Genomic DNA, 22289 nt, shown 5'->3' on the forward strand with positions numbered 1-22289 from the left:
GTTTTAGGTAGTCTTAAGTAGTCATATGCTGTGAAATAAAAAGTTGTTAATTGTGGGCTAAACTACTTATGTACTGAAGCATATTTGACGGTAGGATTTGTCAACATCACTAAGAATAATTAAATCTCATCTGAATATGAGTGAGAGGGGAAATGTCAAACTTTGTTTATAACAGTTTCTTAAATTTTCTCCCCAGGAAAAATACGAATGTGCTTGTAAACGAGAGAGCATTAAAATTGTGACACCTGACTGGGTACTAGACTCTATATCTGATAAAGCTAAAAAAGAAGAGATACCCTATCATCCTCGTCTAATTGTATACGAGGAGGAAGAGGAGGAGGAAGAGGAGGAGGAAGAGGAAGAAGCAGAAAATGAAGAACGAGATTCCCCAAATGAAGCTAGTACAGATGAAAAATTATCAAGCCCAGCATCTTCTCGAGAAGCCTCGCCTTTGGGTGACCGAGCTTTTTCACCCAAATCTGTTAGTGCTGATAAAACAAAAGGGGAACTGATGTTTGATGATTCTTCAGATTCCTCTCCAGAAAAGCAAGAAAGGAATTTGAACTGGACACCAGCTGAAGTTCCACAGACATCTACAGCAAAGCGCAGATTGCCTCAGGGCAAGGACTCTGGGTTAATTAATTTATGTGCCAATGTTCCTCCAGTACCAGGCAATATTTTACCACCAGAAATCAGAGGTAATATAATGGCTTCAGTACAAGGGACTCAAAGCTCTGAACGACCAGAAATGATGGCTACGTGGAGTCCAGCCGCACGGACATTAAGAAATATTACTAATAGTGCTGATATTCAGCAGATTAATAGACCATCAAATGTAGCACATGTAAGTGTTGAATTTTTAACTTATAAAATATTGTGCATTTTATTAGGAGCTAACTCTTCTAAGAATGTTCTTTCCTTTTGAAACCCACAAAATGTAAAGTGCTCCCAAGTTCCATATAGATTGCAGATAGATTTAAACGTATCCCCAGATAGACACTTATTTTTTCTCTTGAAAAACCAAAAACAGTGGATTGATGGAATATATGAATTAATGATGTTAAAACAGAATTTAACTCTGATCTTTGATACCTAGGTTCTTTTTATTTATTTCCTTTCAGCTTGTTCTTATTTATGTTTAATTATGTACTGTCTGTGCTGGCAGAAGCGCAAAAATTGATTCATAGACTTCAGACTATTTAGCCAAGAGAGTTGCACCATACTTCATGAACTTGAAACCTTCTGCCCAGCTGTAATATATTTCCAATTTTGCATTTGTAGTATTTTGTACCACTAGGTATTTGTTAAATTGTGTGGTACACTGAAGGTACAGTTGCAAAAGCCATAAGTTGCAGCTGGTTCTGTCATGTGCCACCCATTTACTTATATTAGCTATACAAAGCTGTTTTCTCAGCATGTGACGTGGAAGGCTTTGCTGTCAGATCACATCAATTTCTGTGCTCCAGGAGACTTGATTAATCAGGTCCGATGTGCTGGATTTTCAGCATGTAGGAGCAGGCTCCCCGCACGTCTGTAGGAGCTCCATGCTATTAGATTTCATCAAATTAGGGGTTATTTAGTCCAGCTCCTCGTGCAAATGCAGGATGTGCTATTTGTAAACTGCTAGATCTCAGTCCAGCCTCTTAAAAACTTTCAGTGAAGGAGATTTCATGGGCAGCTAGTTTCATTCTATTGTTCTTATGGTTAGGAAGCTTTTTCTGTGCTTTAATTTTAAGTCTGCTTTGCTGCATGTTAAACCCTCTGTTTCATATTCAGCCCTTGTAGCAAAGACCAGTTTTCCCCCTCCTCTTTCTGCAGGTGTTCAGATTTGACAGCTTCTGCCAGGACTCCCCCCTTAATCATCTTGGCCATGTCCAGATGACCGTGGCCGTGCAGTATGTGATGCCACAAACACATCGGTGGCACCAAATACCACACATTTAGATATTCTCCAAGCTGCAATGGCACGTTGCCCATGCATGTTCTGCTCCATTTTTTTTGATCCATGACAGGTTTTTTTTGACCCCTTGCTATCCAGGGGTCAAAAAACCCACAAAAAAAAGCAGAGCCAGGCCACCCAGAGCCATGCCCTGGTTGCTGGCCAAGCTCCACACAGCAGAGTTGCCACTGCTGCAGCCCCGGGAGGACCCCAGGTAAGGCTGCTGGGGCTATCTCAGTGGTGGCCCCAGCCTCCCCTACCCTACCTGGGGTGACTCGCTGCACACAAAAGCACATATGACCCAGGCCTTCCCTGGGGGGATGAGTAGTGGTGGTGCAAGGTGCACTGCTGCTGCTTGCCCCCAGGGAAGCAAACGTCCATGCTCATTTGGACATGGCCCTTTTCTCCAAACTTAAATGTACCTAGTTCCCCCAGGCTTTACCTCTTATGGTTTGCTTTCCAGTCCCTTTATCATCTTTGTTACTTGCCTCTGGATCATCTCCATTTTCTCTATATCCTCAAAACGCAGATTCCAAAACTAGAAATAGTACTCCAACAGAGGCCTAACCAGCCCTAACTGGTACTATCACCTCTGGTGTCTTGCATGCAGTAATTCTGCTAATGCAGCCCTAAGTTGCAGTTGCATTTCAGTATACATTTCAGAATTGCAAAATTGCGTTTCAGTGATGCATGTGGAAAAATGAATAGCTAGAATGCCATGCTGCCACATTTTTTTTGTATTTATAGACAGGTACATTTTATTCAGATGATTATAACTAGTGCACTTCAGGCAGTAGGAGCTTTCGGATTTTGGTTTTTGAGTGCCTATGTCACATTTTCAGAAAAGTGATTTAAGTTTCAAATCCCTTTTGTGAATGTAACTCTTAAGTGAAACGTTAAGTATCATGGAGAATTGCAAAATGCATGCTCAGCTCCTGGCTGACATTCAAGGTGCATTATTTCTCAAAGTACCTAAGTTTCTTCCAGTGGGATCATATACAATTACCCACTCCTGGGTTGTTCAGTGCCCTAGTTCGTGCCCAGCTCCCATCAAGATCCAAACCAGGTGTTCTTTAACTGTGATGCCTGGTCCAGTAGCCATTCTCCAGACCCACCTATCAGGTCAGCCTTACACAAATGACCGCTGGACTTCTGCACTCGACTGAGTGCATGATTATGTTGAGTAGCTCTGCAGTTAGGATGCTTACCAAAGAGGTCAGAGACCTAGTCTCAGATTCTCGCTGTGCCTGATTTGGATTGGGGATTTGAAGCCAGGGTTCCTGCATCCTGGAGCGAGTCCTTATTACATTAAGCCATTTCGGGTTCCTGATCTGAATCTCTCATTCGATCTCTCCTGCTATAGTTGTTTCAGTTTGTATAAATAACATTCATAGAGCCTTAGAAGGCAGTTAACTTTTGGTCTTTTATTGGGCTTTTACTTGCATTACAAGAGACCTGTTTTGAAGTTTTCAGTCTCCCTAATACGGAGCTGGGATTTGAAAACAGTTCTCCCATAGCTCCAGAAAGTGCTTAAACCCTCAAGAAGAGATGGGTCTTTCCTCTCTTATGTGAGAGGGGCGGGGGCGACTTGGCCTGTATGTGCAACTCCAGGTAAAGATTTACCCCTGAGAATCCCAGGTCACATCCATTTCTACGCTACCCACCGTCTACCTGAGGTGCCTCTCAGCTCAGCCAGCTAACGTGAAGCCAGTTAATGTACGGGAAGCTGAAAGGTGAGAATTTTGCTGGAGCAGCAATTGTCTGGTGGGTGAGCTATGATGATGAGCTTTGCTCCCAGGTTCCCTTGTAGAGTCAGCCCTGGGATGACTCTGGAAGATTTTACTCCTTAAAATTTTGCATGTTGTGTCCTGCAGAGTATGTGATGTTTTGGACTTGGGACAGAGACCAATAGTCAGATCTCAGCCTACTAGATTAATTCCAGTGCTATACTGTGTGCAGTGGTTTTCTTTATTTATGTGCCTTTTATATTCAGGTAGTGTTCAGAGGCCACAATGGGGTTAGGTTGCCTTTTTGCTGGGTACTGACCAGTATACACTAATAAGTTCCTGCCTGAAAAAAATGATGGGAAACAACTGCAAAGGGAAGACTAGAGTAATGAAGCTATTTTGCATAATTATTTATAATTAATGCTACCCCATCATGAGAGTCTAGGGCATCTAATGGGCTTTACTGCAGGGGAAGACAGGACCATGTTTATTAATCTTCCATATCATTCGAAAGCAAAACCAGGTGGACTGAAAAATGGATTGAACATGCTAACCTCCGTTAGGTTTATCTGTAAAGACAAATAAGACATGTACTAAGTGTGGAGAAATCACCCCCCAGTCTGTGTAAGCAGGCAGCCCCTGCCCCCATCTGTTTGATTTACCACTGAGCTGTGACCTGGGCTGGAGACATTCCTGCAGCAGGGGGAACTTGTTCTCCCATCCTGTGTAACCTTAAACCTTCACCTGAGGTTGGTGATGTTATTTCAAACTGACCAACCGGCATCGGCCATGGTTTGAAGATACTGGTTTGGGGTAGAAATTAGTGACCAGGTCACGATGGGTATATAAGGTCCTTATTCCTAGAAGGAGAAGGGAAGACATGTTTTGGGGACTCAGCCAGGAAGCCATGCTGCCTGTAGAGCAGGCTCAATCAGCCCCTGGATGGAATTGTGAGTAATTTACCTGAAATGTAGTTAGGAATTCAGAATCTAGAGTTTTAGTTGCTTGTCAAAAGGCTACCACGCTGTTTGTTTGCTCTGGGATTTTCTTTTAATACTTCTCTAACTTGTACCCCTCCCCAAGCCTACCCTCTTTACCCAATAAAGTTAGCAAACCTTGCGGTACATGCTTGAGAGGGATTGGGCAGGCCTTTTTGCTCCCTTGACTCAGCTGGCTAAGGGAGGCTACTTTCTAGGCTTCAGGTAAATAGAAGCACCCCAAAGTCTGCAGGGCCTATGTATCCCGGGCAGCGTAGGGCCCAGACAGAGACCTGACTCTGGGTGGTGGCAGCAGTTACCCCAAGCTTGCAGGTGTGCTCCAGGAAGGGGGATGACCAGAAGTTGGTGCTCCCGGAGAGGCATCTGAAGCTTGGTTTTTGGCAGGGTGCAGTGAAATAGGTGTCTCTGCTCAGGAGTCCCCCTATTGGCCTGCCACACTAAGTATACGGGCCGTTGAATACAGTAGTGGCTTTTCTTCTAGCAAGGCATAGTTCCCATTGGTAGGTGGGAGCTGTTATGATTCCTAGCCCTAGTAACCTGTCATTCACTAACGTGGATGGTTTGATAGATATCTGGCTCGGGTATTACGATCCCAGCACTCGTTCCTGCCCAGGGTAGGGGGTCAGACTTGATGATCTGTTCAGGTCCCTTCTGACCCTAGAAACTATGAAACTATGGATGGCACCACTGCAGAAGAAATGTCATTCTGTGTTGTTCTTGAAGGCAGAAGTCACCAAACCCTTGAAGATAACTATAAAATAAAAACTAAAAGAGAGCCTCCAGCATTTTGCAACTTCATAACAAAAAGGTTTTTTGGAGAAGTTAAAGAACTGCACAAGACAGTAGTGGAAAGGGATAATATAATATCTTAAAATGTAAAAGTTTAAGTGCAAGTGATTTTATAGTATTGGTTCAATGTTTATGCAGTGAAGTGAGATAATAAACTGTGTCTACTCATTTCAGTTTAATTTTTAGGTGCCTCATGAAGGCAGAGATTCATGAGCGAGTAGTTTGTAATACAAACTATTCTCACTTCTTATGGCTTTTTACAGGTTAGAAGAGTATTTTTTATTGTTGGAAAAGAGTTTATTGTTGCCTTTTAGCATACATTCTAGTATTACTGGCAGTTTATCTAGTTCTTTCTTTTATCTGCTATTTTTCAAACAAATACATGTGACAATTTTTGGCTTCTGTTTAATGAAAAACAAGCTTTGTGAACAAAAGCCTCGGAAATATTAGGTGGGTGTTGCCTTTGGTATAGACATTCTACATTTTAACAGGTGTTTACATTTTTTAAACAGTTTCTAAGATCTGTCTCATTCTAGTAACTACAGACACCTCTGTGGCATCACAAATACTGCTGTTACAGTGATACTAAGTTTCTCAATACAGAACAGTGCATTGTGGGATATAGTCAAAAGGAAGAACAAAAAGCCGCCCTTGAGATATGCCAAAAGGATCGTAGGTTTGTAGCAGGGCTGAAAGAGACCTCATGGGGCCATTTAGTCCAAGCCTGCTGAAGGCAGAATTAGCCTTGACTAAACCCATCCCAGTCAAGTGTTTGTCTAATGCAAAAGTGTTGATCTAATGCAATGGTCTAGTGCCACGTGGTCCAGCCTGTGGGGCTCCTCATGGGTCTGTAAGGGTGGCAGCAGGGGAGTGGTAGCAGCATTAATTGCTCCCAAAGCCATAACAATAAATGCTGCTGCTGCTGTCACCACCAAATTTCTGGATTGTGGGTCTGTGAGCCACATTGAACCTGCAGACCAACCCCATGTATGGGATCTGGCCTGCAGACAAGCCCTACACTGCTCATGTGGCCCATGTGGCTGGAGAGCTTGAGCACCACTGGTCTGAGCTGCTCTTGAAAATTTCCAGGGCTGGAGATTACACAGCACAGCTTCCCAAGGCAGCCTTCTTCCAAAGCTTGACCACCTTCATTATCAAAAAGTTCCTTCTAATCTTCAACCTAAATTTCCTCTGCTGCGGTTTGAGACTGTTGCTCCTAGTCTTGATGGGGAAGCTGTCTTATACTGAATTCCTCCATACAGCTTAGAAAATTGGGACATTCTTTACAGATTTAGGGAGACGATTCCATTTTCGTAGTTTCTTTAAAGTTTACCTGTATGGACCAATAGACTCTAAAGAGTAAAAGCCCATTTGTTTTCATTTTTCTTCTAAAGAAATGTAACCTATGGAGTTGAGGCATCTAAGTGTGATTAACAAATGTCTTAAATATCATATTTTTATTCAAGATACTGTCAAGAGTTTTGGATTGGATTCTTATTTGAGACTCATGCTAAAATGTTCTTTTCCATGTCATGCACTATATATGCTCTTTTATTTTAGATAGTTGTTACTGCGCTGATTTAAATCACAAAACAATATTAAAGGTTCTATTGATCTTGAATTGTATGTAAAACAAGCTTGCTATATTGTTTTGTGAAAAGTAATTTTCACATTTGTGCTTTGTTTTTTTTGTATGTGGCTGATGACATAAAGGTTACAAGAGTAATCTTTGTTTTCTAGATCTTGCAATCCCTTTCAGCACCTACAAAAAGTTTAGAGCAACAAGTCAATCACAGCCAACAGGGACACCCAAATGCGGTGTTGTTTAGCCAAGTGAAATTAACTCCAGAGACACATTTATTACAACAGCCCCATCAAACCCAGCAACAACAGCACCACCCTCTTTTACACCTGCAGCCTCAACAACTCATGCAGCTGCAGCAGCAACAGCAGCAGCAGCAACAACCACCACAAATTTCCCAACAGCCTTTTCCACAGCAGCAGACACATCAGTTTTCACAACAGCAACAGCAAGTTCATCAGCAACACCAATTTGCACAGCAGCAGTTACAGTTTCCACAGCAACAGCTACATCCACAGCAGCTGCACCGGCCTCAGCAACAGCTGCAGTTTCAGCAGCAGCATGCTTTGCAACAGCAGCTGCATCAATTACAACAGCAGCAACTGCAACAGCAGCAGCTGCAACAACTACAGCAGCAGAACCTGCAACAACATCAACAGCTGCAGCATCATCAGCAGCAGATCCAGCAACAGCAGTTGCAGCAGCAGCACCTGCAGAGATTACACCAACAGCATCATCATCAGCAAATGCAAAATCAAGCATCACAGCACTTGACTCAAGCATCACAGACACTACAGCATCAAGTTCCAGCCCAGCAGCCCCAACATCACCAGCAACAGCAGCCACAATTGCAGCAGCAGCAGCTCTTTGGACATGACCCAGCAGTAGAGAGTTAGTGATGATTTTATGATCCTTAACATGATGCTTGGTGAGATGAAAGATGTTAGGTTAAATAGGTTATGTTTTTAATTAAGAACTTAAAGGAAGTAATTGTAGGTTTACAGCATGCCACTGCATTGCCTAGGAACCATGGTTTGGACCGCATTCTAGTAAGTATTGCATACATAGAGCGGTAAAACAAAAGACTGTTCCAAACTCTGAATGTGGCAGAAGTAGTGAAACACCTTTTAATATCTAGCATCTAAATGCATGAATTGTGCAATGACTGTGGTGTTAGTCCATGTCTACTGTCCATTTTTTGATTGGGACGGAAGTTTTCAAAGAGAACCTAGTTAGGGAAGAGCACTGGAAAGGCTGGGGAAACTAGATAGCTCAAAAGATTGGTGTTGGGATATCAACTTTTCACTTCCTACGGTGCCATTTCAAATTCTGCCTGTGCTGGTAACAACAAGGTTTTTTATTTTTGACTGTCTATTGGTGGTCTTTGTGAAATAGCTTATGGTTCTCTGCCCTGTTAATAGCATCATATTACAAAAAATATGTAAGGGCTGAACTATACATTTGTTTAGATGAACAGGATTTCAGTGGATATCACTGGATATTTTCATGAATATGACTTTTTAAAATCTTTTGAGGGCTGAGTTATCCACAAAATTTTATATGTATGTTGATTTTATTATTCTGTTATAGTTTATGATTAATTTATATATAATCAATCCAAAATGTATTTATTCCATAGTTTGGTAGTGGGAAATAAATAATACAACAAATATAGTCTGAGATGGATATCTCCAAACTCTTGGTTTATAATTCTGTTCTTTCATGTGCCAAATTATTCTAGTTCCAGAAGATTATTTTCTCCTGGGCTGCGTGTTTGCAATTGCTGACTATCCAGAACAGATGTCTGATAAACAACTGCTAGCGACCTGGAAACGGGTAAGATTTTGCTTTGTTCAGAAGAACAGAATTGATACAGCATGGTGGTTGATCAGTAAAATTATAAAGAATAAAGGTTGTATGCACTATTTTTTTTTAAAACCCTGATAATTTTCTCATTACCCATTCTGTGTGTGACACGTGTGCATATAATATATGTCCCTTGTTATGTGACCTAAAACAGTGGTTCACAGCCTCTGGCCTGAGAGCCAAATCTGGCCTGCAGCATTTCTCATCTGCAGCATTTCTCATCTACCCCATGCAGCTTCCCGTGGGTCTGGAAGTTTGGTGGTGGGAGAATGGTAGGAGTGTTAGTTGCTCCTAAAGCTGAGGCACTTAATGCTGTTTCTCTCTCCTTCAGAAATAAATAGCAGTCTTAAATCATTCCATGAAAAGGTCTTCTCAAGTAATGTTTGTAATAATTATGATTTATTTGCACATAAGAATGCTCTGTTGTTTTTAATTATAGCTCCAACTCTTGAGATGCAAAAAGACTCCACTAAGAAGAACGGTTGGCCCTGTTGAAACTGTTGATTTGTTAGGTTAAGTTAAAATTTAAGAGTCAATTGTAGACATTAAAAGTTTAGCTTTTTTGGTTTACCAGATAATCCAAGCACATGGCGGCACTGTGGATCCTACACTAACAAACAGATGTACGCATCTTCTCTGCGAAAGCCAAGTCAGTAATATGTACGCTCAGGTAAGCAAAACCGTAATATGACTTGACACACTTTTGCTTTGGAGATTTATTAAGAAATGCCAGTGCTTGCAGCTTTATTGAACATAAAACAGTATGGGTCAAATCTTTCCAGCTTCACTAAGTCAGAAGTTCTGTTGTAGTTTATGAAATTTTATCTTGGTAACAAGTAAAGGCTGTATCACAATATTAATAACTTGATAGTCCAGCGGAGAAAGAAGATAGCTGAAAATACGAATCAGTCAAAATTATTAGATTTATGGTGTAATCAAAACCATCTTGTTGTGTGGAGCAGCAACGCAAAGAAGAATTATGCAACCTGCATTTAAAGATTAGAAAGTGATATTTAGACTGCCCTAACATTTAAATTACAGTGCAGGTTGTTGCTCTCCCAGGAGAAACTTGAGTATCTGCACAAGACTGTAGTTATATTACATCGTTGTACCTATAAATGCAATCTAGGGTTTCCTGAGCCAAGGCTGAAGTCTGTACCTAACTTGTATTGATATATGTACCTTTACATTTACATTCTGTTTAAAATAAAGGGCATTTTTACACATGCTCTGGGAGTGGGGGGCACTTTAATTAAAATGGCTCCAAGAACTGCTCTAATTAAAGCACCCGGAGCATCTCATGCATCAGTGTCCCTGCGCTTAAAAATGGTGGTGGGGGTGCTTATCTAAAGCTTGTCGAATAAGCTTTATTTAGTGCGCCCACTGCCATTTTGAAGAATGGGAGCAGCGACGGTGCAGGATAGTAAGCTTCCCCCGCCCTCCTCCTTCCTGCGGCTGGCCAAAAATCCTAGTTATTAGAGTGTGTCGATTACTAAAATGCCAGTTAACACAGCTTTTACTCTGTGTGCGTGTGTGTATGTGTTACTAAAAAAAAAAAAAAAAAAATTCCCAAGCCATAAATAGGGACAAAAATATTTTTGATATAAAATTAAAATACATTGTAGTAGAAGTTTAATTTTTAGCATATGGTTTGTTTTTATCTATAATTTGTTAAAACGATATCTCCTGAAAGATTTTGGGTGGCCATCGACAGTTCACTAATACTCATTAAGTGGCCCACCAGCTGAAACAATTACCTATCCCTGCTCTACGAGCATAATTGCTTCAGGAAAAAACCTACTGAGTAAACTAGTACTGGTAAACAACTTACTGGAAGGAGCCCTACTATTGTTTTATTCATCTGGGTGGAGGGGGGTTCTGTTTATGTAGATTCAGAGATGGGTTTTGAAGTAGGTTTAGCACCCCTCCAAGATCAGGAAGTAAACAAATGTAATGTGCCTTTAAAATCAGTTTTACCTACTTCAGAATTGCAAATGGTAAGATAATTTATCACTAGTTGTATGCCATTTTGAGACGTAATTAAGGTTTTTTTGAGGTATCAGCTGTTTACTCCTTAAACATGTTTGGATTTCTTCTAAATGTCATCTCAACATTGATTTTCCTGAATTCATAATGTTCAGGTATGGGATAATTATGGCTCTGTTGTTTGTTGACAATGTCAGTAACTTAAAAATTCCCATTTCAACATGGACTAAGACTAGATAGAACCTTTTGCAAAAAATCAAGTTAGTATTGTGCCTACATGGTTAAGGGGATCTGTGTGTTTTCAGTTAGAGTTGTTTGGGACACAGAAAAGAATGGCCCGGTGGTATTTTTTTTAAGGGGAAATTTCTAAATTGTTGGACTTTCTAATATAGTTAAAATTAGAATTGACTTTCTGAGCAAGCTCATCCTGCATTCAAATATTAACTATGGTAAGTTTGGGGGGATATGCTATATTTTTTTAATACATAAAATTTTGTTTGTTTGTTTTTCAATGCAAATTGGAGCATAACCTTACTCATGGAGTCTTAACAAGCATTTTTATAAAACTTTTTTGTATCTTTTGTCATCTATAACAAACTGTACTTCCAGCATAGTGTTCTATGGTATATCTGAAGGATATGGTGTATGAAAGAGGGCTAGATATAAAGATTCTCTTGAGAGAAAGTATGAACAAGCAAAGTCTGTCTTTTTTTTTAATGGGTTAAGTGGGTGTCCGAATAGACTGTTTTCAGAGTGAGTTCAAGAAGGTATGTAACAATTTCTAATTGTTGTTTATGCATTTGTTGGTAGGCTTTGAGAGAAAGGAAGAGATGCATAACAGCACACTGGTTGAACTCAATCTTAAAGAAGAAGAAAATGATACCACCACATCGTGCCCTTCATTTTCCAGTGGCATTCCCCCCAGGAGGAAAACCATGTTCTCAGCATGTAAGATGCAGCTAATTTGGGCAATGAAACCTCAGAAGTTTTTAATAAGAACAATTTAGGGCAGACTTTATGTGCTTAATTAGCATTTACCCAACAAGTCGCGTTTTTGACAGCTTGTGATATTTTGCTTGCCTGTGAAATGTAGGCATGTAAACATACAGTTATATACTACACGCACACAATAGGTTACCACTGGCGGGGTGGTTATGTGGTGTACACACCTGTACAGTAACATAAGTCTGGCTTTGGACTTCTTTGTTTCAGCCCCAAAAGCTGAGTGGCTAAGGTAATAGGATTCTACCCCTAGTATTTGCAGCTGACATAATTGAGAACTGGGTCCAGTTCTTCTCATTGATACCATACATGAAAAAATAGCAATTTTAATAGTTATACAAGAACAGCAATGCGTTTTTGTTACAGGCAAACATACATTGCAGTTACAGCTCAGGAATGTTCTCTAGGAATTTTATCTGCCTTAATTTAACAGCTGTCTTTGATACCTGACATAATAATTTTTTCTCCAATAAAGGCATTTCAGATTAATACGAATTATAGTAAGATAACGAATAAAGCTTGCACGTGTTTGGGCAATTTCTCATTCAGCACTTACCACATTTTTGTGACTGGTTTTTCTCATGAAGGGCAAAGATCAAAAATTATTTCCCAGAAAAATATATGTAGCTCCAAAGATGGTGTTGAATTGATAGATCAGGAAATTTAAGGTAAAACAAAGGCAGGAGTCTGATAGTTTTTGTGCTAGCTTTGACTTCGAGTCTTTTCTCGGCTTGGGCAAGTCACTCTTCCATGCAGTCTTAGTTTGCTCACCTGCAAATTGGGGAGGATGCTGTGAATTCATTGAGATTTGTAAGCAAATGCACAAAGTTAGAGGATAGTACTTTATTTGAAACCTACAAATACTGCCTGTTACTTTCATTTATAATATTTATAACTTATTCTTTTCTGCAATAGATAATCTCAGTAACAGGATTTGTTGATAGTGACAGAGATGACCTCAAACTAATGGCATACCTAGCAGGAGCCAAGTATACAGGCTATCTGTGTCGCAGCAACACGGTTCTCATCTGTAAAGAGTAAGTAGTTTCTCTTGCCAACATGCACATCAATAGTTTATTGGCAGTTTAAGCTACAAAAATATCCTTTATTACTGTACAAAGTGTTGTTTATCTGTTTCATGATAAAAATACTTTTTTTTTTTTTTTAGTTATTTCCCTAGTGGGAAGTACTTCCCTAAAGATGCTATGGATGCCCAGTGTTTTTTAATTATATTACGATATACTACACCCTGCTAGTCTTTTAAGAAAAAGAAAAAAAAACCTAATCTTCTGAATGTTTAGAAAGTTACATTTTTTTATTGATTCTTTTTTTTTCTTTTTAGACCATTCAAACTAGTGAAAACTGAAATGGCTCAGAAGTTAAAAGTCGTATAGTACTGTGTTAATATTGACTGGGTAAATGTATTTTACTAGAGCCAATTTAGATACACTGCTAAGGGCACTACCAGTTGTTTGTTCTTCACATGTATAACAAAAGTACCTTTTACTGGAAACATTTATTTAGTTATAGCTACAGTTAAATGAATTCAGCAGGGCAGGTCAAGAAGGGAACTTTGGGGTTTTAGAGCATATTGGTAGAAGCTTATTAATGTGCATGTTTCCTCTTTTCCCCCACACAATAAGGCCTAGTGGGTTAAAGTATGAGAAAGCCAAAGAGTGGAGGATACCATGTGTAAATGCACAGTGGTTGTGTGACATACTTCTAGGAAACTTCGAAGCTTTGCGGCAGATTCAACACAGCCGATACATAGTATTCAACCTTCAAGATCCACTGTCTCCTAGTCAGCATCTAGTTCTGAATCTCCTGGGTAAGTAAGATTTTAGATTCACAAAATTCCATGTAGCCTAGAAATTAGTTCACTGGATAAAATCATGGTTGTACTTGTCTTTGCTGGACTGGAACACACCTCTCCTGTAGCAAATTACTCATACAGTCCTTTTGTGTTGTGTCTTCACCTCTTATAGATGCATGGAGAGTGCCATTAAAGGTATCATCAGAACTTCTAATGGTATGTTGACTTTATGAAAGTTAACTTTATATAAAGTTATTGTTGCGATTTTATTCTGTATGCATGTGTAAGCATGTCCACAAGAACTGGATGAGCATAAATTTGTAAAGGCTATGAAACAATAAAAAGCTTCCTTTTTCTCTGGTGTCTTGTTACCATGCATCAGGGTTAGGAGAAAAAGGAAAATATCCTTTGCAAAATCCAACCAACGATCATTTATTAGACGCTCTCCAAAAGCAACCGGGGATTTTGATTAGTCCCTTCAAACTTCTTCAAAGGCTTTGGTTTTCAGAGAGTTAGTAGATCAGACCACTTTTGCGATTTCAGGTGCCCAACTTGAAGAACTTTAATCAGTGGTCATTTTTTAATCTGTTTTAAAGCATACAATTCTTACTAGGAAAAATTAAAGCAATATGTTTCTTACCAGTTTCAAATATTATCATGAGTACGTACAAAAGAGTGAAAGGTTACAGATGAGGAAGCAGAGGAGATGAGGGGGCAAGCTGCAAGGAGGAGCCAAGCTGCTGGGGGTAGAGTAGAAAGGGGCTCTGCCCCAGTAGAGTGAATGATGTGCCATTCAGATTTCATTTTATTATAGCATTATATTTTTTTAAGTTTGTAAATGATTGAAACGATCATGTAAGTAGGTTACTGTCACACCAGGTGAAGGACGGCCAGGTCTGGGGCCACTCAAGGATTGAGGTGCTGACCAGGGCTGGGAGGAAGGAACAGATTTTAGGAGGAAGCCAGGTCAAGAAGTCAGGAGATGAATAAAAGAACAGGGTCTAGGAACGAGCTGAGTCAGGAAGCTGGGGGATCAGGCAGAGAGCAGAGTCAGAGAGCAGGCTGGAGGGTACATCTATAGAAGGTGGTCTGGGATGAGATTGAACCCTGTTCCAGGTCAGTTTATATGGGCACCTGAAATCCATAAGTGGAGGTTCAGCGATCCTGATTGGTGACAGGGAATGAGTGGAGGGCTTGGCTTTGATGGAGGCTTCAGGTCAGCCATGCCCAGCCTGGGTGGTCAACTGTAGGATGGCAGGGTGGGTTGAGCAACTGTGCTAGTCAGGGTAAAGCCCCAGGGTTGAGGTTGCAGCCTGATGGTTACTTTAGCCTGCTGGCTTTTGCAAGAGAATTCACTCCCTGAGGAGCTCCTCAGCCCATTCTCCAAGACAAAATTCAGTCTTAAGCAAAGTAAAATCCTTCTGTCCTTTCCCAGACACTAGGAGGTGAGCCTCCTTGCAGCTTGGCCCCCCCTTCCCACCACTTCCTCTTCTGGGAGCTTTTAAATATCCCAGTGGGCATTTACTGCTTACCCTAATGCCCCACAGCTGGGATCTCTAGGAGGACTGGTCCTTTCTCCTTATAGGGATAGGCTGCCCTGGTATACATAGTCAGACTGCGGCAGAAACTGACACAAGCAAGGCTCTTTTGATATTGCAATACATAACGTAAGCTATGTAAAAGTTCATCTGTAAAAGTGGAACATGCAACGTCAACCTTAAGTTCCGTGTTTTTGTCAATGCACCGAGTTTCGTTTTAGTTTATTATATTGCAAGCTTTCAGATTCTAATTTCCTTGGTCGTGTGAGCTATATTTCTAATAATTGTTTTCACAGTGTCTCACTTGACCAATATAAATCCTTGTTTGCATCAATGAGCATACAACTCAATTGGCTTTAGATAACATCTCATGTTTCGGGGAAAATTTTTGCCTTACCTCTTCTGTTCTGGATCATTCGTTATCTGAACCTTGCTATCATGTTCGTCACCAAGCAGGAACTGTATAACTGTCATAATTAACTTGTACTTTTTTTAAACTGTCAAAATATATTTTTTTAAAAGGCTTAGCAGCAGTAGCCAGGACTAAAGTGTTCCTAGTCTAGGCCGTAAGCCCAAAGTTTGGAATAGAATTGCAGACATTTAGGAATTGGGTCTTTGTGCTCTGACTTCTTAATCATCTTTTTGGTAGTCATTTTACCAGTATTTGAATCTAAGCCTCCTTCCTTTGGCAGTCATTTAACTTATTTTTGTACAATTAAATAGTTAAGAATACTTGTATGTGCATTAGTTGCTACTTAACAAAACTATAGGGGGAATGTTTGGCAAGACAGACAGTCAAGACAGCATGGCCATATGAATGAAAGATAGCTGTTGTTTTTTTAAGGGGACTTTATACACTAAGGCCTTGATTGTGCTGGGACACTCAACCTTAGGTGACCCCACTAATGCTGTAAAGTCACTGAACGTAACATTAAATCCCTGTTCGGTTGCTCTTGCTCAGGAGTGAAGTGGGCTTGAGAATCTGTATGGGGGTTTACTTCATGCATCTTCACTTCACTGCGTTCATTGGCTTCACATCTTTCGTTCATTTGCATTAACTTTCTTGAGTCTCCTGGTGTATTCCATGGGCCTGACAAACATTTTGTGGACTATTTGAAATAGGTTTGGTCAAAGAACATACAAGATACTAACAATGTAAAACTTTCCTATAAATATGCCAGATAATACATATATTACAAATCTGGATCATGTGCAGTTCTTGTTTTCCTCATGAAGCAGCTTATGAAGATGTAGAGACTTCAGTTGAAACTGTTCTGTGCTTTATATTTTGCTGTTGAGAAGCACACATTTTATCAGAAATGGAAGTGGTCAGTAACCTAGAGGGCCATTAACAACTTGATTTTTTTTAAAGTAGACTTCTTTGAAAAATAGCCTGTTTTCTAACAGAGTAAACGATGAATAGTAGTAGGGCTGTGCTTATCTTCGGTCCTTGATTCGGTGGCCGAATCTCCAAATCCGAATAGAATCAAAGGATCCTTTAATCTCTCTGAATCGAATTGGAACCCTCCAAATCGATTCGGAGAGCTTCGGCTATATAGACAGCTTTAAATATTTTTTCTACATGCCTCAAGGTACCAGGTGGTTTGTGAATGCTGCAGTGCTGGGGCGCATGGAGTGTCCCACAGAAGCATGGAGGTGTGGTCCCCAGTGCACTCAGCAGCAGACCCAGAAGTGGACCGGAAGCACTTCTGATCCACTTCTGGGTCTGCTGGAGAGCATGTGGCCCCCCCGCCATCCCCAGCTCGGTGACTGGTGCCTCCTGGGTCTGGGGTGGCACCCGGGGTCCCCCCGTAGCCAATCTTCGAGCCGGGGCGTGCAGGGGAGCCCCCCATCATGCTCCCCAGTGGACCCACTGTATGAACAACAAAGTATTCCGGTCCATTTCTGGGTTTGCTGCCGAGCACACGGGAGCCCCCCCCATGCTTCTGTGGGACACTTGATCTGCCCCAGCATTGTAGCGTTCACAAGCCGCTCTAGTACCTCGAGGTATGTAGAAAAAACATTTAAAGCTGTGTCAATGGCTGAATTGCCTGTTCTCCAAATTGGCATCGAATCTTCAGATACGAATTCGGCCAAATTGAATTAGGGACAGCGATCCAGATCAACAAATTGAATCACTCCCTGATTTGGGCCGAATCCAAACCCGAATCGAATAGGGTCCACTTCGCGCACCCCCTAATGAATAGCATGTCTGTGTTCAAACTTTTTATTCAGACTTTGATTAGTAATCTCTTCAGGTGTTTTCTGCTCTGCTGTTGGCATTGTGAATGCTTCTTTAATTTGCTTTTCTCTCCTAATAGACAAAACACAAATGGTGTCAAACACATTGTCAGTGAACTTCAACAGAAAACCTTTTTGTTTCTTCTTTTCCTTTTTTGAATGAGTTTTTGTAATGGTGATTCACTTAAAGAACACTTTTCCCCATGTTGGTGCTCTTTTAAAGAAGGACAAAACGTTTTTGGATTTGCCTGTAACAAAATTTGCTGGCAAGTCAGTTATTTAAGAAACTTTTGTGTAAAAGTAGTGAACGCATGTCATATTTTTCATCAACAAGTATAATTATTTGTTTTCATGTAGCTTCAAATATGTGGTAAGAAGTAGGCAGAGATAGGGTTGTGAAAGAGGGGACTTAGGATTCCCTATCAAAAAGCTTATGCTAAATTCAGACATGCATTGTGGTCTTATTACAGGGTGTGAGGTTACCCCTGAAACCAAAGCAAAATGAAACAAGTGTTCAGCCTTCTTCTAAAAGAGCAAGGTAAGAATAACTGGATACCAGTGACAAGAATTATTTATTTCCTTTTGCACAGACATTGGTTTCCTTCTTTACCAGAAATTTAGCAGGCTGCCCACAGAACTGTCAACTGTCCAGTCACTTTCTTATCCACATTTGCACATGTTGTTAGTCAAGCATTGAGGAGTTCAGAGGGAAAAGACAATACCTAATGGATGAAAGAAAGGAGAACATGGGGAGGGGAGCTATGTAAAGGAAAGGTAAAGTGAGGTAGGGAGAGCTTAAGCTGAGAACAGGGACCTTTTAAAAATAGGTAGAGGGAAGAAAGAGGACTGGTGACATTGTAGCATGTAAGAGGCCCAGTTGTGGACCAGAATCCCATTGTGCTGTTCTTGTACAAATAGAACAAAAAGATGTTTCTGCCCCAAAAGGCTTACAATTCAAGCTAAGGGTACAGTCAAACAACGAAGTACAACAAGTTTAAAAAAGGGACAAGGACTTACAATACATCAGTCCCCCTGTAGTATTGCCTGCCTACTGTTTCATACCTAAGATAAATGAAAGTGCAGTAGGTTTTCTTTGAGAACAGAGCTAAATTGCCCCAGTTTATCTTGTATTTTTTGCTGGTTTATGCTCAGGCCCATAGGCAGTTACCTGCATATGTTCCTTTGCAGTCAGTCCCTACCTGTGCTTTAACTTACTGTGCGTTGTTTGTATATCTATACTCTGAGATAGATTGGCAACCTTCAGCCTATGTGCTAGGTCCAACCCACAGAGTCATTTGATCCAGCCCATGATGTGGGGCTTCAGTGGCATTTGGCTGTCGGGGTACTTTGGTGGTGGTTGCAGCCATAGGGAAAAGCAGTGGTGGTGGGACTTTCCCCATGCCACCATGGAGGAAAAATGACACCTGCCTGCCTGCTTCTGACCCAAATTGATGCATTTCGGCCCGCAGCCTAAAAAAGCTGCCAGCTATGGCCCTGAGACCAGAGAGAATAGATGGATTCAGACAGCCAAGAGGCTGTGTCATCACGACAGGTATGTCAACAGCCTAGCTGTTAAGATTTTTGAAGGTGTCATGGCAAAAGAGCATTAGAAGGACTGATATGAAGGAGAAATTTTTTTTATAATTCAGATTGGAAAAAGAGCCAAATTGGAAAGAGGGGATTTTAAACATGCAATAATAGAGCAAGAAAGGAAGGAGGAGAAGAGAATGGACAAAAACAATCAAGATAGAAATAGTATACTCATTTTAAAATGGAGTAGGAGCTAAACATTATAATAATAAAGATATTTTTCTTTATTTAAAACATAGAAACAAAGTCTGAACTTTTCTTGAAACTGAAATTATACATTTCATGAGAGGTTGTGCTTCACTTAGCTTACAATCATTTTTTGAGATAGTCGAGTAGGTTCTTTCAAATGTTTTATTTTCATGTTTCACTGCTAACATAAAGGCTTGTAGTATTGCAGTCCTGTTGAATATTTGGTTTGAAGTGGGTGAGATTTCTTTTCTGTCCAGGGAACCATTCTGCCATTCATAGTGGGACATCTTTTAGCCTTTTATAAGGGTGAAGTGTTTGACATAAGGAGGCAAAGCACTTGGAAAATTTCTGTTATCTTTTTGGAAAATCGCTGCATTTTAAGAAGTCATTCTGGAGGCAGAGGCATCTTCAGTGGGTAGGAGTTGGGACTTCTCTTGTTTCCAGGATGGAGATCATTTGCCAAAGAGAGAAATTCTGCAAACTGTTAACTCATTGGACTACTCACAGGAGTAATAGCTTGCAGGATGGTGTTTAATTGATTTTAAAATAAACACTTTGGGACAATGTTCACAGTGTTTGTGTGGAGTATATGATGTACATTGATATTTATGTATTTTTGTAGAATTGAAGACTTACCACCTCCTACTAAAAAGCTCACACCAGAATTGACGCCAGTGGTGCTCTTCACAGGATTTGAACCTATGCAAGTTCAGCAGTATATCAAGGTGACTTTCATGTTTGTCTGCTGTGCAGATTACATTGGAACACCTGATGGCTTCAGATACTTTTCCCTGATTTAAACAAAAATTAGGGTATAAGACTTTACCTCCATGTGTGAATGCCTGCTAGATAAAAAGAGAAAACATGAAAAAATTGGGATTAAAATAGAAAAGTACATTGTTCTGTGATGTATTTTGCTAATTATTTCCATGTAGCTTTATCCTGCTACTTCATGCTCATGTGTCATCTCCTGGCTTCCCTCCCCTTCCCCCCCCAGCTGATAGTCATGAGGTTAAAGGCCTGGACTTCCATGGTAGCACTCTCTGAAATGCTTCTAGTTCTATGTGCGGGGCTAGAGATACGGGCAGAGCTCTAGAGTCCAAATGTGTGGGTGAGATGGGGCAGGGAGGAGAAGTTTAGGTTTATCAAGAACTGGGGAGCCTTTTGGGACAGAAGGAGCTTGTGCAGAAAAGATGGGTTCCACTTGAACCAGAATGGAACAAGACTGCTGGCACTGAAAATTAAAAATGCAGTAGAGATGTTTTTAAACTAGGGGAAAGCCAACAGGTTTAGAAGATGACATGGGCTGGGTTCAGGGAACCCCAGAAGGGGACATTATTCAGGTTCTAAACTGTCTTGAAGAGGATAGTAGGGGAGTAAGAAGTATAATAATAGGATAAATCAAAGCATCTAGAGTCCCAGTCAAAAAGCATGAGGAATAACAGGCAGCTGAACAAGGACAGCATTTATAAATGCTTCTACACAGCTGCCAGAAGCCTGAAAATAAGGTGGGTGAACTAGAACACCTGGTAGTAAATAGTGACTTTGACATCATAGGAATCTCAGAGTCCCTGGTAGAAGGATAATAGTCAGTGGGGAAAGGAAACTACCATAGAAGCCCTGTGGGTAGAATTCTGTACTTGAATAAAAAGAAATATGGTACTAGGGTTGTATAATGACCATCTGATCAGGAAGGAGAAGGTGATTATGAAATGCTTAGAAAGATTAGAGAGCCTGCTAAAATGGGACAAGCAATAATAATGGGAGACTTCAACAACCCTTACAGAGATTGGGTAAGTGCTTCATCGGGGTAAGACGTAGCGGTAAAATTTCTGGATGTAGTACATGGCTGTTTTTTAAAACACCTTGTTTTGTACTCTACAAGAGGGGAAACAGTTCTAGAGCTAATCCTGAGTAACACACAGGACCTGGTGAGTTACTATGTAATAGTAATCTTGGCATAATCCTATTCAACACTAGTGGTAGGGAGTAAGTCAGAAAAATCCACCATGCTGATATACAACTTTAGGAAGTAACACAAAAATTACAAAAAAATTAAGAAGTTAATTAGAAAGAAGTTAAAAGGAGCAGTCCGAAATATAAAAGGCCTGCAGGCAGCTTGTTTAAAAATAGCATGTTAGTGGCTCAGGGAAAGTGTGTACCACAAATCAAAAAGGATACCAGGTGGTTCAGTAAAAACCCCTGCCTGATTTAATAGCATCATTAAGGAGGCCATTCAAGTAAAAAAAAACATCCTTCCAAAAAATGGAAGCCACACCCAAAGGAGGAAAACAGGAAAGCTCACAGATTCTTGCAGGTGAAATATGAAAGCAAGGTAAGGCAGGCTAAAAAAAGATTTGCATGCCATCAAGAGTAAATTGGATTTTCAAGAGTAAATTGGATGCTTATCTTGCTGGGATCCTATGACCCCAGCTGACTTCCTGCCCTTTGGGCAGGGGGCTGGACTCGATGATCTCCCGAGGTCCCTTCCAGCCCTAATGTCTACGAAATCTATGAAATCTAACAAAGGACACTAAAGTAAATCATAAGAACTTTTTTAAAGAAGTTAGAAACAGGAAGCCAATGAAAGAATCAGAGGGACCATTGAGTGACTAATGTGCAAAAGGTACACTCAAGGATGATAAAGCCATAGCAGAGAAGCTGAATTCATTGTTTGCATCAGTTTTTACTGCAAAAGCTACTGGGGAAATTCCCATGCCAGATCAGTCGTTCCTAGTGCGCAGGTCTGAAGATTTGGACCATATTGAAGTGACAACAGAAGTAGCTCTAGAAAAAATGAATTAATTAAATACAAGAAATCCTCGCTATTTCCGGGTTCGGCATTCATGGTTTCAAATATTAGCAAACGCTGAACCCGTCTTGTAATGCACTTAAAGGAGCTCCTCGGGAACTCTGCACTTGCCACAGCCGAGCTCCCACCACTGCCAGAGCAGCTATGCCTCCCCCCACCCAGCTGCCAGGGGCACCGTGTTCATGAATGTAAATGGTGTTTGTAAACACAGTGCTTT

General features: G+C 40.6%; 1 protein-coding gene across 1 annotated transcript in view; it reads left to right on the forward strand.

Annotated features, from left to right (window-relative positions):
- The window catches only part of PAXIP1 (PAX interacting protein 1), a 64950-nt gene that overhangs the window by 31180 nt on the left and 11481 nt on the right, over window positions 1-22289 (forward strand). Inside the window, exons 6-15 of the mRNA XM_090047666.1 lie at window positions 197-844; window positions 7194-7926; window positions 8777-8871; window positions 9476-9571; window positions 11698-11835; window positions 12805-12926; window positions 13533-13717; window positions 13875-13918; window positions 17952-18019; window positions 19883-19985. Of these exons, the coding sequence (XP_089903792.1) occupies window positions 197-844; window positions 7194-7926; window positions 8777-8871; window positions 9476-9571; window positions 11698-11835; window positions 12805-12926; window positions 13533-13717; window positions 13875-13918; window positions 17952-18019; window positions 19883-19985 (2232 nt within the window). The remainder of the gene's footprint in view (window positions 1-196; window positions 845-7193; window positions 7927-8776; window positions 8872-9475; window positions 9572-11697; window positions 11836-12804; window positions 12927-13532; window positions 13718-13874; window positions 13919-17951; window positions 18020-19882; window positions 19986-22289) is intronic.

The sequence above is a fragment of the Crocodylus siamensis genome, chromosome 5 (assembly GCF_052110815.1).
Source record: "Crocodylus siamensis isolate JL-2025a chromosome 5, ASM5211081v1, whole genome shotgun sequence".
Taxonomy (NCBI): domain Eukaryota; kingdom Metazoa; phylum Chordata; order Crocodylia; family Crocodylidae; genus Crocodylus; species Crocodylus siamensis.